The 15,080-nt window shown below is 40.1% G+C and overlaps 1 protein-coding gene and 1 long non-coding RNA gene across 10 annotated transcripts in view; one reads left to right on the forward strand and one right to left on the reverse strand.

Moving 5' to 3' along the window:
* Nucleotides 1-1,443: 1,443 nt before the first annotated feature.
* On the forward strand, nt 1,444-11,686 carry LOC103093871 (uncharacterized). Of its 3 annotated transcripts, XR_008913691.1 has the most exons (6): nt 1,444-2,495; nt 3,886-3,969; nt 6,609-6,697; nt 6,786-6,881; nt 9,942-9,988; nt 10,315-11,686. It is a non-coding gene; the product is annotated as an uncharacterized LOC103093871 (long non-coding RNA). The 3 variants fall into 3 exon arrangements; XR_460464.3 differs by lacking the exon at nt 3,886-3,969; XR_008913690.1 differs by lacking the exons at nt 3,886-3,969; nt 6,609-6,697.
* Nucleotides 2,817-15,080, reverse strand: part of WDR93 (WD repeat domain 93) — a 64,738-nt gene continuing 52,474 nt past the window's right edge. For 5 of the 7 annotated variants that reach the window (XM_007479335.2, XM_007479334.2, XM_007479333.2 and 2 more), the window contains 2 exons: nt 6,598-6,790; nt 2,817-3,279 (listed from right to left, as the gene is read on the reverse strand). In XM_007479335.2, coding sequence (XP_007479397.1) covers nt 3,180-3,279; nt 6,598-6,790 — 293 coding nt within the window. In that variant the 3' untranslated portion in view covers nt 2,817-3,179. Of the gene's footprint in view, nt 3,280-6,597; nt 6,791-10,923; nt 10,988-15,080 lie in introns of those variants that run through there. The other 2 variants (XM_056806391.1, XM_007479338.2) reach the window with 2 other exon arrangements.

A 15,080-nucleotide genomic window follows, 5' to 3' on the forward strand; every position in this document is an offset into this window, starting at 1 on the left:
AGCCTAGTTTTCAAGGATAATCATCCTCAGCTATTGCTGTTATTGCATACAATGTCCTCCCAGTCTTGCTTATTTCACTCTGCATCAGTTCCTGCAGATCTTTCCAGTTTTTTCTGAAATCATCCTGCTTATCAAGTATGGCCACCTAGCTTCCCCCAATGTTAGTTTTATTGAAATTTTTTTTTCTTAAAAAAATCTTTATTAGAAAGGATGAATTTGCTGGGTAGCAAAGGGGAAAGGAAAATAAACATGACACAGGACAGCTGGGTGGCTCAGTGGATTGAGAGCCAGGCCTAGAGATGGGAGGTCCTAGGTTCAAATCTGACCTCAGCCACTTCCTAGCTGTGTGACCCTGGGCAAGTCACTTGAATCCCCATTGCCTAGCCCTTATCACTCTTCTGACTTGGAACCAATACACAGTATTGATTCTAAGGTGGAAGATAAGGGTTTAAAAAAAAAGAAGCATGACAGAGGAACAAAAAGGATCAATAAAAATTTTGCAAAACAGATTTTTTTAAAAGAAAGGTTTAGGGGCAGCTTGGTAACTTCGGGGATAGAGAGGTAGTCCTAGAGATGGGAGGATCTAGGTTCAAATCTAGCCTCAGACACTTCCTAGGTATGCGACTCTGGGCAAGTCACTTAACCCCAGTTGCCTGAATGCTCTTCTACCTTGGAACTGATATTTATTTTTAAATTAATTTATTTAGTCAATTTAGAACATTATTTGTTGGTTACAAGAATCACATTATTTCCCTCCCTCCCCTTCCCCCATCCTTCCCGCAGCCGAAGCACAATTTCATTGGGTATTACATGCGTCCTTGATTGGAACTGATATTTAGTATTGATTCTAAGACAGAAGGTCAAGATTTCAAAAAATAAAGTAAGGCTTACCCGAAGAGGCACCCATGAGCCAGCCAAGAAGGGAGACAAAGACTGGGGAACAGAGGTGTGCTTTTGGAATCAGAGAACCTGCATTAAAATCTGATTCTGTGTGACCTTGGGCAAGTCACCTAAATCTCTTAAGGCCTCCCTCTAGCGAGACGATCTCTAAAATGAGAATACTGAAGGACGTTGGACAGGCTGAATCACATCAGCGAGCGTTTTTTCTCACCTCTTTCCGGATACAACAAAATGGTAGCTGATGTGCTAGCAAAGGTGCAGAAACCAGGTGGCGTTTTTGTAGGGGGCAGGGAAGGTGCCTGGCTACGGGCCTCCTTTCCCTATGATCCGAGATGGGGGCCTGCCAGTTTCTAGAGTGCTTTCTAGAGGGAGGTTTCTGTTTCGCCGCCAGATTAAGCCGGGTTCAGGCACAATCTCCCTCCTCTGAAGCCTCTCTGGGCAATCGGTACCCCGCATCCACACGGAATGGGCTCTAACAGGGGCTCTGCAGCTCCTCAGGCTGGGCCCACCTCTTTTCAAGGCATTCCCTAAGGACTATGAAGTCGGAAACTCGAGGTAAGCGCCGTAGAAAGGGCCGGTCCTCCTGGCACCCTCCCCGCTCACGGCAGAGACCTCAGGGACGATGGCCACGCCCATCCGGGCACCACACTGGGATTGGGTCAGAGTGACCACACAAAGCTAGCGGACTGGGTCACTCCGAGCCAGCCGGGAAGCTCTGCTGCTTCGGAAACAGAACTGCAGGCTTCTCTCCAACTGGGAGAACAGCTCCCCCCCTCCCCTTCCTTAGTCTGACAGAGACGGTGATCTAGGACTGGGCAGGCGTGACCAAGCTCCCAGCTGTTTCTGCGCCCTGCTGGAGTAGACGCCCTGGCACAGGCCTGGCACCTCCTTTTGTCCGAGTGCTCAGCCTTTGCCTAAGCATGCTCGAGCCAGAGCCTGTCCCCAGGGGTCAGAACCTTCTGTCTCGCTGGGGTGACGAGAGCTAGAAAAATGATGGAATTTTTCTTGAATTTCCCCATCAGCCTTTGGTCTGGTACATTTTCTAGATCTGACAGTTTTGGGGGCAGCTTGCTATACCTCTTCCTAATACTCCCCGGTCTCCCCAGCCTGTCATTCAGATTAGACTTATGATTCTTTTAACCTAGCATTCATTTTATCCTGTGTCAAGAGTTACACCGTGGAGGAGTATCACTATCCTTCCTGATGCGAGCCCCAACGAATATCCAATTTCCCCTAATGACTTTTATTGCTCTATCATTTATACATTTTCTTTTTTATAGTTTTTTTTTAATATTTCTAGCCTGAACAAAAAGGCAAGCGCCTGGAATTCTATGTATCTATTAATCTTTGTCTTTAGTATTTGACCTCAATTTGTCTTTTTTTCTGGATTTGGTGATGGTCTTTTTCAAGAAGGCTCTATACTTCACCATGTTGCAGACTTTGACCATCCTCCTGAGACAGGAATAGAAATCTGTAAAGCCTATTCTGATACAGAAGCCTCTCCTGATCACTTTTCTTTTAAAATAAACATTTTTCCAGCTGTATGTCTTTCAAGAATTATAAGAATCCAACCTGCACCAGACGTGGGCCGAAAGGTAGGAGGATGTTCTCCCTTTTGCTTTAGTACCTTTTCTTTTGACATACAGCATTAGTGTTGGCTTAGATGTCTGAAACAGGTTGATGTCTTTACTGCGCTACCTATATTTCTTCTTTCCAATCCAAACAAGAACCAGACCCAACCAGACAATTTTCCTGCTGACAATGAATGAATTGAGGATTTTTCATTAGGATTGTGAAACAAATCTCCAACCCAGTCCTGAACTTCAGTACTGTCTCTCCAACAGTTCTGTAGATACCAGCCCTGTTTGGATTGCTTTTAATTTGAGGTGAGAAGTTACACACCAAACAACACTTGATGCCTAGAAAATAAGTTGCTCTTTATTGGGATGATTCAGCTGATTTTGAATCCAATCTGTACAAGTATGAGAGGAAAGACCTACCAGTTGGAGTCCTCAGAAGTAGTCTTTTCACTTCAGTTGCCTCTAGTCTAAGTATAGGAACAATGCTCCTCATCTCCAGGTTTTCTGACATTATATTCTTTCAGCAATGAACAGTCCTGAAGACACATCAGCTATTTGAGGATGGATGGGTACAAGTGCAAAACAACAACAAAAGTTTCTTGGCTATGAACCCAATGAATACTAGTCTAGGTGACATTTGCTGGGAGCTGTAGAGCTGAAGTCTCTTTCTTGTAGGACCTTGAGGAGCAGAAGACCACGTCACTTTTTGCGGTTTTCTTTCTGTATTATTGTTGAGCTTTTCTGCAGCTCAAGCAAGGATTCTAGTCCATTTTCTTTGGTAGAATCAAAGTTCTTAAGTCTGCCAACAACATAACCATGAAAATGTGAAGCAATTTCTTTATGTTTACTGTTCCTTAGACCCCCAGATATTATGGAGATCAGAGTTTGGGGTTAATAAACAATTACATCAAGAATGACAGGACTCACATAGTGAATTTTGCTCACCCTGCAAGGTAATATAAATTGGTAGGGGGGTCTCTAATTCAGGAACCAGATGAAGAGAGTCTTCACTGATGTGTATATAGTTGACACAAGATAAAACCCATCAGAGCAATAGGTGCACATTTACAGTGCGATCCAAATTCTGACCTTTTCAGCTTAAAAACACTAATAATTGTTTTTATTTCAATAAAGCTTTTTACAAAAGTCTGAGTGGGTGGGACACTTACAGGCAATTCAGGAAGATTTCAAGTTGGAAACTTCTGACTGCCACTATCTTCTACAATTTTACTTCCTTAAAATTTCACCTCACTTTAGTCCCAAATGAAGATATTTCAGACTTCAAGGACAAGTGAGAACAAAAGCTGGAAATGAAAATGCTTTGAGAGACTTTTGCATTGAGTCCCAAAAGAGTGGGAGAGAAGGGGCCCTTTTGTGATAATGCCCATTATTAATTCTCTCCTAGGGACCCAGTTAGAAAATGTGGGACACACGTGTGTAGAAAATTAAGGCATTTTGTTGATCAAGCTCAAGGAAATGTTGCTAAAAGGTATTAGGATCTATAATTATATATTATAGGATAAATATATATTTCTAAGAGTATATCACATGAATATATTCTAGTAAGCATATTTATGATATATAATAAAAATATAATGTATAACATTATATATTATATGCAGTATAACACAGAATACAATTAATATAGAAATAAATATATATTATAGGATAAATAAAAATAAATAACAGGATCACCAGAGGCTGAAGGGAGCCAATGCCACTTATACAGGTAATGTTTGACAAACGTTCTGTTAAAACTTCATCTCCTCGGGGCCTCGTCTCCTCAGCTGACACAGAAGGAGCCATTGCTGGGGGATGCCCTGAAACTCAGTCAGAAGGGCCCTTTTGCAGGGATTCTGTACTCATGGTAGCAATAGAAGCAGCTATGTGTAAATAACTGTGGAGTCTTGTAGCTCCAGCTGGGATCCAGGTCTCCTCAAGTAGGCCAGTTACCGTTTGGCCAGCCAGTGTATTCCAAAGCAGTACCTGCTCTCTCCCAGGGTCCCTGTGGGCTCCCACAGCAGCTATGGTTACCTTAAAGCCAAAGCCCCTATTAGCAGCAGTTCTGAGCCCAAGAGCACCAAGATCATGGCTGAAACTTGAGAGAGCAAAAGGGAAGACTAAATCGCCAGCATATGCAGTTTATCCAGGACCCGCTGCGTGTATGGTTCAGTACAAGGCAGAAGAGCGGTGAGAGCCAGGCAATGGTGGTGATGTGACTTGGTTAGGGTGGTACAGCTGGGAAGTGTCTGAGGCCAGACCTGACTCAGGACTCCCCATCTCCAGGCCTGGATCTCCGTCCCCTGAGCCACCCTGCTGCCCCCTTACATTTACTAGTCACTTAAGTCATTTAACTTCTCTTTGCTTCCATTTCCTCAGCGATAAAACGAAAGTGAGGATAGGGCCTCCCTCTCAGGACCATGGTGAGGAGCCGGAGGTATTTGTAAAAAACAGAAAACCACTGGCACAGGCCAGGCCCATGGAAGACGCCCTAGAAACGCTCAGGGCTTCCCCCTTCTTCACTGCACCCCCACAACAGGAGAACCCAATTGCCTGCGACTTCATTTCTGCGTACAACTGAAGACACTGAAGGCCAGGACAAACTCAGGCCTAGGGGAGTCTGTGCCCCAGCTCTGCCACTGTCCGGGGGATTTCCTCGGTGGCATCTGGGAGAGGGAAAGGGTTGGCCTCCCGGCTTAGCATGGTCGTGGCACCATCTAGCGGCTACAGTGAGAATTGCTGCATTAAAAGACCACTGGTGGGCAAGAGTCCAATTGGAGATGGAAATGGCAATGTGGCCCATTAGCTGACAAATGTATTGTTAGCCTAGAGCAGAGGCTCTTAACCTTTTTGTGTGTGTCATGAACCCTGGGGAGGGGGGTGCGGTGTGGGGTGGAAGGGACTATAATCATCTCCATTTTACAATTGAGGAAACCGAGGAAGATAGAGGTTAAAAGACTTGGCCCCACAGCTAGTAAGTGACTGACGCCAGACTCCAGAAATCTATTTTGTCTAGTGCATAGCTGAACCATACAAGCAGCGGGTCCTGGGTAAACTGGGATATGGCGGGGTTATAGTCTTCCCTTGTCCTTTCTCAAGTTTCAGACATGATCTTGGTGCTCTTGGGCTGAGAACTGCTTGTGGAAACTACTGGAAAGGGCCTGAGTAACAGGAGCTTCTCTGGGGAAGCGAGGGGACCCAAAGGGCTTCAGGCAGCTTGAAGCCTATGCAACCTTTTTCAGAATGTTTCTCAATGCATAAAATAAAATACATGAGATTTGAAAGGAACCCAATTCATATTGAAATATGATTATCAAACAATTTTTAAAAAATAGACTCAAGGTTAAGGACCTTTGGCTTAAGTAATGGAAACACGGATATTTTCTGAAGTTCCTGGAATAAGTTATAGAGAAGTTTTCCTTGGAAATTTTTAAAAAACTTAATAAAGTTCACTTTTAAAAAAAAGGATTGATTAGGCAATTTGTTTGGAAACAGGAGGAACTAGATTACAGAGTCATAAGTTTGGGGTTAAAAGAGACTTTAGAGTCCATTTTTTTCACCCTCATTTTGCATATAAAGAAACTGAGGCTTAGATTGGTCATATAACTGGTTGTAGGTCACACAGCAGGATTTAAACCCAGGTCTTATTGACTCTCAAGGATCCAGCCTTTTAATTCTGTGAAAAATCAAGGAAGAAGTACTTCATAGGCAGACTATTGTTAATATACCAATTATGAAGTCTATAGAATTGGATCTTATTTTGAGGAAAATGTTAGCACAACTTAAAGGTGTTCATTTTCTCAAACCAATTAATCAAGAGAAGACCTCTGGGATCATTCTCTTTTAAAAATGACTTTTAAAGACAAATTACGAGAAAAAATAAGAGATGGGAAGGAAAAAAAAGTGAAAATCCTTCACACTGCCTTAAGCTCAGCACTCTATTTTCACTAACCTACATAGGATATGAGAATAAGAGGGCAGAGCTGGATCCTTGTGGGAATGGATGATATGCTGAAAATGGAGCCTCCCATAATAAAACCTCAGTTTTTCTAAATATAGAGAAAGCCTAGGCTTTCCCTTTGTTGAGTTACAAGAATCTCACACTGGAATTGTTTACCGATTTTGTAGAAAAAATTCACATCTCTTCACCAAGGGCAATTGGTTGATGCAGCTGCTAATTTCTGATGAATGAGAAAAAGATTTCTTCTCAGATAAGGGTAAGGAAGTCTTTGCTTGCTGGCAGGACTCCAATTCAAAAATGAAAAGGCAATAATTATAATGTTGGAATTGTGTACTCTTTTCTAGATCTCCTGAGAAAAAGAAAAGAAAAGAAAAGAAAAGAAACACTGTTCTCTAAGATACATTATGAGATCTCTGCAATGACAGGCACTTTGAATGCCAGTAAGTATGGTGGGTCCCTCTTTTAAAATAGGTGGACCTTTTAAAGCTACTTGTCAAGGTGTGGTTAACTGTTTTCTGCCTTTGAGTGCCTGATTATGTAGAAAACATACTTTGAGGTAATCCCAAGATTTTAAAAAACATCATTCTTCAGGAAAGAAGCTAGGAGAGAGAATAGTGCCTCTGGAGATTCTACTTGAAGATTAGCATCAAGGTTATACAGGATGGGTAAATATTGTCAAAAACTGGATGCTATCTTAGGTTCTTATGCTTTCTTTCCTTGTGTCTTGTGCCTTTATTTTGTCTCCAGTCTGCTAAGTGACTTAAGCTTTGTCCCTTCCCCACAGAGACGGAAAGCTTAGTGTTTGAGTTCTTTATAGACCAGAATCAAAGTGAAACAAGCCAGGCCAATCTCAACCATTTCTTTCTTTTTTTAAAATTCTTACCCAATTTTATTTTATTTTTAGTTTCAAATGATCTCCCTTCCCCCATCCTTCTTCTATTGAGAAGGCAAGAACCACAAAGCTCATTACGAATTTTGAAGTCATGCAAAACAAATTTCCACATTAGTTGTGTTTTTTTTTTTTAAAGAGCCAGCTAGGTGGTTCAATGAATTGAATCAGGTCTAGAGACAGGAGGTTCTAGGTTCAAATCTAGCCACAGACACTTCCTAGCTAGGTGACCCTGGACAAGTCACTTAACCCCCATTGCCCAGCCCTTACCATTCTTCTGCTTTAGAATCAATACACAGTACTGATTCTAAGACTAAAGGCAACAGTGGAATGATCAACTTGGTTATAACCTGAATGACAGAATGAGCTATTCTCAGCAATACAATGATCCAGGACTACTCTGAGGGACTTGGGACAAAGAATGCTATTCACCTCCAGAGAACTGCTAGAGTAAGAATGCAGATCAAAGTACATGACTTTTCACTTTAATTTATTTGGGTTTTTATTTTGAGGTTTTGGCTTTATATGATTATTCTCTTACAAAAATGAACACTATGGAAATATGTTTTGCATGAGAATACATGAACAACCCAGATCAAATTGCTTACTAGCTCTGGGAGGGGGAAGAGAATGGAGGGAGGGAGACAATTCGAATCATATAACTTCAGAAAACTTATGTGGGCATTTGTTATTACATGTACTTGGAAAAATAAAATATCCTTCATCTCTCATGATGTAAGCGAAATTGAATGGGCCTTTCGGCCCTCCTAGACACATGCTTTCTTACTTTGTATTTTCTTTATTTCTTAACCTTTAATAAACCTCTAAAAATATAATACTTTTAGCAGAAAAAGTAATTTTAAGTGCTACAGTTTGGCATGACCACTTCGGGAAAATGAAATACCCTCAATTTTTTGATCTACTAAGTTCAGCCTTTAATAGCTAATGCCTAGTTTGTTTGTTTTTTAAGCCACGTTTCTCCAAGATGCTTTTTTAGAAAACCATCTTGATCAGTTGTGGCCTATAGCCATTTGCTTCGGACTTTCTTGATTCAATATTGCTCACCTGCCCACCCTTCCTGCCCGGCTGGCTCAGCTCCTGTTCCCAGCGTCCAGCCCTGTTTGACTCAGATCTCAATCACCTGGTGACCCGCCGACCCCCGGCCCCTGCAAACTATAGCCTCAGAGCAGACTGCTCATGCCCCAGACCCAGGACTCATTTCTATCAGCTGGTAAAAAACGGGGTAATTTTCCCTTAGGCTATGATTAACCTCAACTTGGACTGGGTGCAGGGGATTACAGGAGGGGAGAAAGAAAGGGAAAGAAGGAAGAGACTTTTCCAAACAGGAACTTACAAGCATGGGGTATTTAAAAGGATTTCTTTTGACTGTTCTGGTAATTTCATTTATTTCACCTGTGTGCCAGGGGAAAAATTCAGCTTCCTGCAACTCTTTAACTGACTTTGAAATTCCTAAAATCTACTCTTACTATGGGGAGGAAACTCAGCAGCTCAATGAATTGAGAGCCAGGCCTAGAGACAGGAGGTCCTGGGTTGGAATATGGCCTCAGACACTTGCTGGCGGTGTGGCCCTGAGCAGGTCGCTTAAACCCTATTGCCTAGCCCATACCAATCTACCTTCTGACAATAGGCATATAAATGGACAAAAACCCAAGGAACTTTAAAGAGACTGCAGGTTATATTTTTAAGGCATTTCAGACTCCAATGGTATAAAAATCTCTGTATTTTATTGCATTTTACTGATTGCTTTGTTTAAGATTTAACTTTGTGATTTTAAGTTCATATATTACTGCATTCAATATTATTCTGTTATACTGTTCATTTTAATGTACTGAGTTTTAACTACTGTTAAATTATGTTGCTTTTCCCCTATAACCATACTGAACAAACATTGAGTAAGCCCATATAAAAAACAGCTTTTCTATTTTTGACTTTGTAAATTGTCACATAGAGGATAGATGGACTCCATCATAAAATTGCTACAACTGTATAACAACCTTTGGAAATTTTTATGTGCTAAATATCTCAATTGATTTTAAGGATTCTTTAGACATGATTTTTAGAATTTTTCTTAACAATCTCTGGTCATTTTTGCCTGCCCCTAACACGAGGAAAGGCCCATTCTAATAGCTGAAGTGAAATACAAATTTAACTCCTAACTCCCGAATTTCTAAAAATGTGAATGGAAGTTGGGCAGTTAATCCCAGGGCATGTACCCCTAGAAGCCTCCAAAAAAGGAGCACCCCTCATTTATAACTCTTCAGCTCACTACTTAACTTCCACCAGAATGATATCTAGATTTTTTTGATGATGTTCTAAACCCGAAATAAGTTTTTCTTTGTTTAAAAGTATGTTTACCAAGGTTGAAAGATTTGCTATGATTGTAAAAAATAGTGACAAATATCCATCAGTTCATAGGCTTTTACAAATGCTATATAGCAACTTATGTGAAATATGATAGTGGGTTTGTTTGTTATTGTAATTAACTGGGCTATTGATAATTTTGGGGATATTGATATCTACATATTTGTAATACTGTTCTTTATATATATTAAAAAAAAACCTTGTAACATTCATTTTCTCATACTCAAAGTGGATCATGGCCAGGTATGAAGAGGAAATGGATCTCATTCATTTTTGGTGAGAAAGCCTTGCATTCTATATTTTCTTAGCTGACACAGGGTTTCAATGATTATAAGCTATATTTTTTAGTTAAAAAAAACTTTTATTATATTTTTATTGCATGTGCAATTACTTCAGTTTTTTTCTCTCCTTTTTTATATTTGAAGCACATGTCACCAGTATTAAGATTTTCTTTTAACTTTTTTGATTTTGCAGTACTAGTTTAAAATATATTTGCTATAATAGTAATGCATGCTCCAAAAAGCTTGAGACTATAAAAATGATGCCACTAATTATTTTTTAAAAATTATGGGTCTTTGTTTACTAATTCTGTCTGATTCCAGGACAAGATATACACAAAAGAGCCACTGCATAGGGCCAAAGATAAACCAATCCAGGATGGACTGATGCACTTCCAAGCCAATACAAAGGACTGGAACTTAGTGTGAAGACTCGAGGTTGCTATATTTAACATTTGTTAAGACATAGGCCTTCCTTGTGTCCACACTCACTCTGAAAATACAGATGAGTATCCCCAAACTTGGCTCCTACTTGGTTCCTATAATCTGGTCCCTTTTTCTGTCTTTCATAGTGTGGTAACTTTTTGTAGTCCTGGCACTGACCAGGTAAATGTATCATTGCTTAGATCATTTTAATTGGGCCCTGATTCAAGGACCTGTTATAGATTTATTTTTCCTTTACTTAGAATTTTTACACATAAGACTTTGATAGTCTATATTTCATCCAGAAATTTTCCTTTTTATTTGGATTTTTCTGATGTCTTTTTAATTTCTCTTGCCAGTTGATTCATATACCTCATAACTCAGCCATGCATCCCTAAGTGATCCTGTATTTTTCAATCACCCTTTTAATGAGGAAATGTAAAAATATTATTTTAAATTGCAAAGTTTAAATTCCTTTTAAGAAGAATTTTAGGTAAAGAAACATGATACCTCTCTGAATCCAGAAACTGAACTGCTTGGAGAAGACACCACGAAGATGCCTCCAGACCATAAGCTGCACAAGAAGATCAAAAATGAACTTTGGGTGTGGTTGATTGAACATTTATTTGTATCTATACTTTCATGCCAAAGGGGACTTCCCCCTAACTAGCTTTTTGTCAATGCGTCTAGCAATTATTAGTTTTGTTCTTTTTTCCCCTCTTATCCTCAAATTTTTGTAATGTTTAAGTTGATTATGTTTTCATGTTACCTTTTGGGGAAACTTCTTTCCCCAATAACGATCAAACAGAAGAATGTAAAAATGGAGATTTGAACCCTGGACTTCAATCCCCAGAAGTCTTTGCTCTAGTTTCCAGGATGCCCTCTAATATCACTGAGATCCTCACCTGGGCGAGGTCAAAATTTCTATTTAACTGGCTGTAAAAGCCTATTGAGCACTCTTCCTACTTCCGCTTCGGAGCACATGCGGCTCTCTACCTAAACAGGCAAGATGTGAGTGGTTGTGAATGGGCTCTCTGGGTCTAGTCATGTGCTTTCTTATTTTGTATTTTCTTTATTTCTTAACCTTTAATAAACCTCTAAAAATATAATACTTTTAGCAGAAAAACTAATTTTAAATGCTACACCTTATAATAAAGAGAAAGAAAGAAATATTCAGTCTGTACTCAGAATTCATCAGTCCTCTATCTGTAAGTAGATAGCATTTTTCATCAACTGTGGTAGGTATTAGATTTTAATCTAAAAAAAATAGTCACAAAGCCTAGCCAAAGAGTTACCTGAAAGAGGGCAGAGGACAGTGGGATTTACACCAAGCAATATTCTGGGGAAGGACTGTTTCTGCCAACATTAATTATTATCTACTTGGGCAGCACAGAATTCAAATTGGTCTTTATCTACAAGAAGAGAGTGAAAAGACTGAGGGTACACACCTCTTTTCTACAGGTTATCAAGGAGAATTAAGTTTTCCTTGATAGAATGGAGGTATTTCAAAGAGGATGCAAAAAAGAAAAAAGGATGTCAAGAAGCTTTTGATCTGCCAAGATTTAGAAGGATAGGAGAATATGACACAGATAAGGAAGTGAAGAAGGGCCACTAAATAGTTGAGTTGTGTAACAGGTAATAATAAAAAGAAAAGTAAGGCACACTTATACAATGCTTTAAGATGTACAGAGCAGGGCAGAGCCAAGATGGCAGAGAAGGTACTCAGACTCACCTAATCTCTACCAAATTACTCTCTAAAAATTATGATGTAACACCTCAAAATGAAATCTGGAGCAGTATAACCCTCCCCCGCAAAAGATGGGGTAAAACAATTCTTCATCCAAAAACAACTTAAAAGACCAGCACCAATGATCCACGGCCCCAGGGTAGAAGTAGAACCCAAAGTTGAATCAGCAGCAAAGGCTTCAGGAGCAATCAGACACATATGGGAAGGGGGGCTGGACAACTCCTCAGAAGGAGATTACAGGGTCCAAACTCTTGTCACACTGCCCATATGGAGATCCAGCTCATTGTCCTGGGTGAGGAACTGCACTAGCACCCAGGGGACCTTGGTCACCGTCTGAAGGTGGAAAAGAGTGCTTATGTTTGCTCACAGACCAGCGCACAGGTTGGGAGAATATTAAACATACTTCTCCTTACATCATACCACCTTCGAAGAACTGAAAGTTGATAAGTCCCAGAGCTAACTCTGAAGGCACAGTAGTGAAGGAAGCAGAACCAAGAGAAAGTTGTCCACAGTGACAACAATACTGTAGGATGAACAACTGTGAATAACTTAGCTATTCTCAGCAATACAATAATTCAAATCAGTCCCAAAGGACTCACAGTGAAAAATGCCATCTTCCAGAGAAAGAATTGATGGAGTCAGAACCCTACCAAAGCAAACTTTTTTCACTTTTCCACTTTTTTTTGTTCAAGTTTTCTTTCACTTTAAAATGACTGATATGGACAAATGTTTTCCATGATTGCACATGTAAAATCTGTATCAGATTGCTTACTATTTCAGTAGTGGGGGAAGGGGACCCAGAGGGAGGGAGGGAAAGAATTCAAGACTCAAAATTCTCTTAAAAATGCATTGGCATGTAATTGGGAAAAAATCTAAATTAAAAAAAAAAAGATTTGCAAAGAACTTTACAGACATTATGCCATTTGATCAAAACACAGATATGAGATTTCTTCCTATGGAGGTGGGAATTAGAGCTTCTTTTTCACTGAGGAATTGTGATGTTGACCCACAGGTGCCACCTTGATGAATGAATGAAGGATAGACCAAGAGTGGTGGTTGGTAATTGTAAACCTCAAATTTCCTTAGACTTATAATTGTTGAAAATTTCACCATTGGGATATTTCATACTTGGAAAATTTCTTACTGATAGTCTATTGGAATGGGAACTCCATTGGCATGGGAGGTTCCTTCTCTTCCCTTCTTAAGATTACTTTAGGACAGAAACCCTTTGCTGAACAATGGAAAGGTCTTTGACCTATGCTTGAGCATAGAACAGGAATTTCTTTGAGTCTTGATTGATTTAGAATTGATACAATGGAGATACTTGGAATAAATCTCCACCCTATTCAGTCCTAATAGGATTGAGTAAGGGCTGCAGCCTAGATCAAAATTTAATTATTCCAATCTCTACCATACTCAAGTTAACAGGATTTAGAAAGGGCTGGAACAAAGGAGTAAAGATTTAATCATTTGAAAAATATGACCTTCAACAGACATGTGCAAAAAGCCAGAAACCTCTGGGCGGTCCTGGGTTAAGCGAGAGCCTCCATTGACAGGGAAATTGATGAAGAGTGATTGGTAGATGTGAGGACTGAGGGGAGGCAACTTGGATGGTGTCCTTAAAGATAGGAGGGTCTGGAGACTCGGGGGTGGATTTTTTGAGAGCGGTGTGGTTCCTGGGCTCGGAGGAAGCTTGCTCTGAAGGAAACTGAAGGTGGGGGCCTCTGAGACTGTTTCTCCATTTTGGACACGTGAGTGAAAGGGACTGATCTCTTTTCTTTGCCCCAGCTATCTAAGGGCTTGGGCCTTTTGGCCCAGCCTAAACAGAAGGGGTATTTAAGCCCTATTCCCTTCTCTCCCCTTTCTCTCTCTATATATATCTCTAATTCCTTTCTTGCTCCTATTGTAATTAAACTCCAAAAAAGGCTGACGGCTGACTTGAGTTTTTCATTTAGGAATTACATAGCTGATTCCTTGGCGACCTTAAATTAATATATATCAGTCTTTTAAAGTGATTCCCTTGTAATATAATTCTCCACTAACACATACTAAGGTAGCTGAGGTCAGGGGGCATGTAGTTGGTACTTTACAGAGCACTTCCTGGGACTTGTCACATTTAGCCACTACCTACTTTTGGTGATTCATGAAGGAATTCAACAATTGCACTAAGGACTATCAAATCCTAAGAGGAAAACAGGATATAATGTTCCTAACAAAAGCTTTTAAAATAGAGTGTTTATAATTTAAAACATAGAGTTTTAAAATAAAAAGGAGGGGATGGGGTGGGTAGCTGGGGGGCTCTGTGGATTGAGAGCCAGGACTAGAGATGGGAGGTCCTGGGTTCAAATCTGGCCTCAAACACTTCCTAGCTGTGTGACCCTGGGCAAGTCACTTAACCCCCATTGCCTAGCTCTTCTGCCTTCGAACCAATACACAGTATTGATTCTAAGGTGGAAGGTAAGGGATAATAATAATGCTAATAAAATTAAAAGGGACAGAAAGAGACAAAACTGTCTACTTTGATCTAACACAACTGATTCTATATTGAGCAGCAGATCAACAAAGGAGGAAAGCAATAGAGAAAAACAGCAATTCATAGAAGACAATATCTAAGGAGAGGGCCAGTAATTAAAGTCACTAACTTCAGTATTTATATACAAATGCACATAATATAGGCAGTAAACCAGGAGTCTGTATCAAGAAAGGAGTCCTCATGCAAGAAAGCAAAATTAATCTCGTAGGTATCATGAGACTAGGTGAAATAGGCAGGAATTCATGGCGGGAATATGTCTCTGGAAGAGTTTATCTTAATAAAAATGTACATACCAGAGTAAAGGAAGGTAGGGTGGAATAGAATTATATATTAAAAAGATATAATGACATGAAAAAAATTCAGGAATTCATGAGGGAACATATGGTG

This window comes from Monodelphis domestica, chromosome 1, assembly GCF_027887165.1.
Source record: "Monodelphis domestica isolate mMonDom1 chromosome 1, mMonDom1.pri, whole genome shotgun sequence".
NCBI lineage: Eukaryota > Metazoa > Chordata > Mammalia > Didelphimorphia > Didelphidae > Monodelphis > Monodelphis domestica.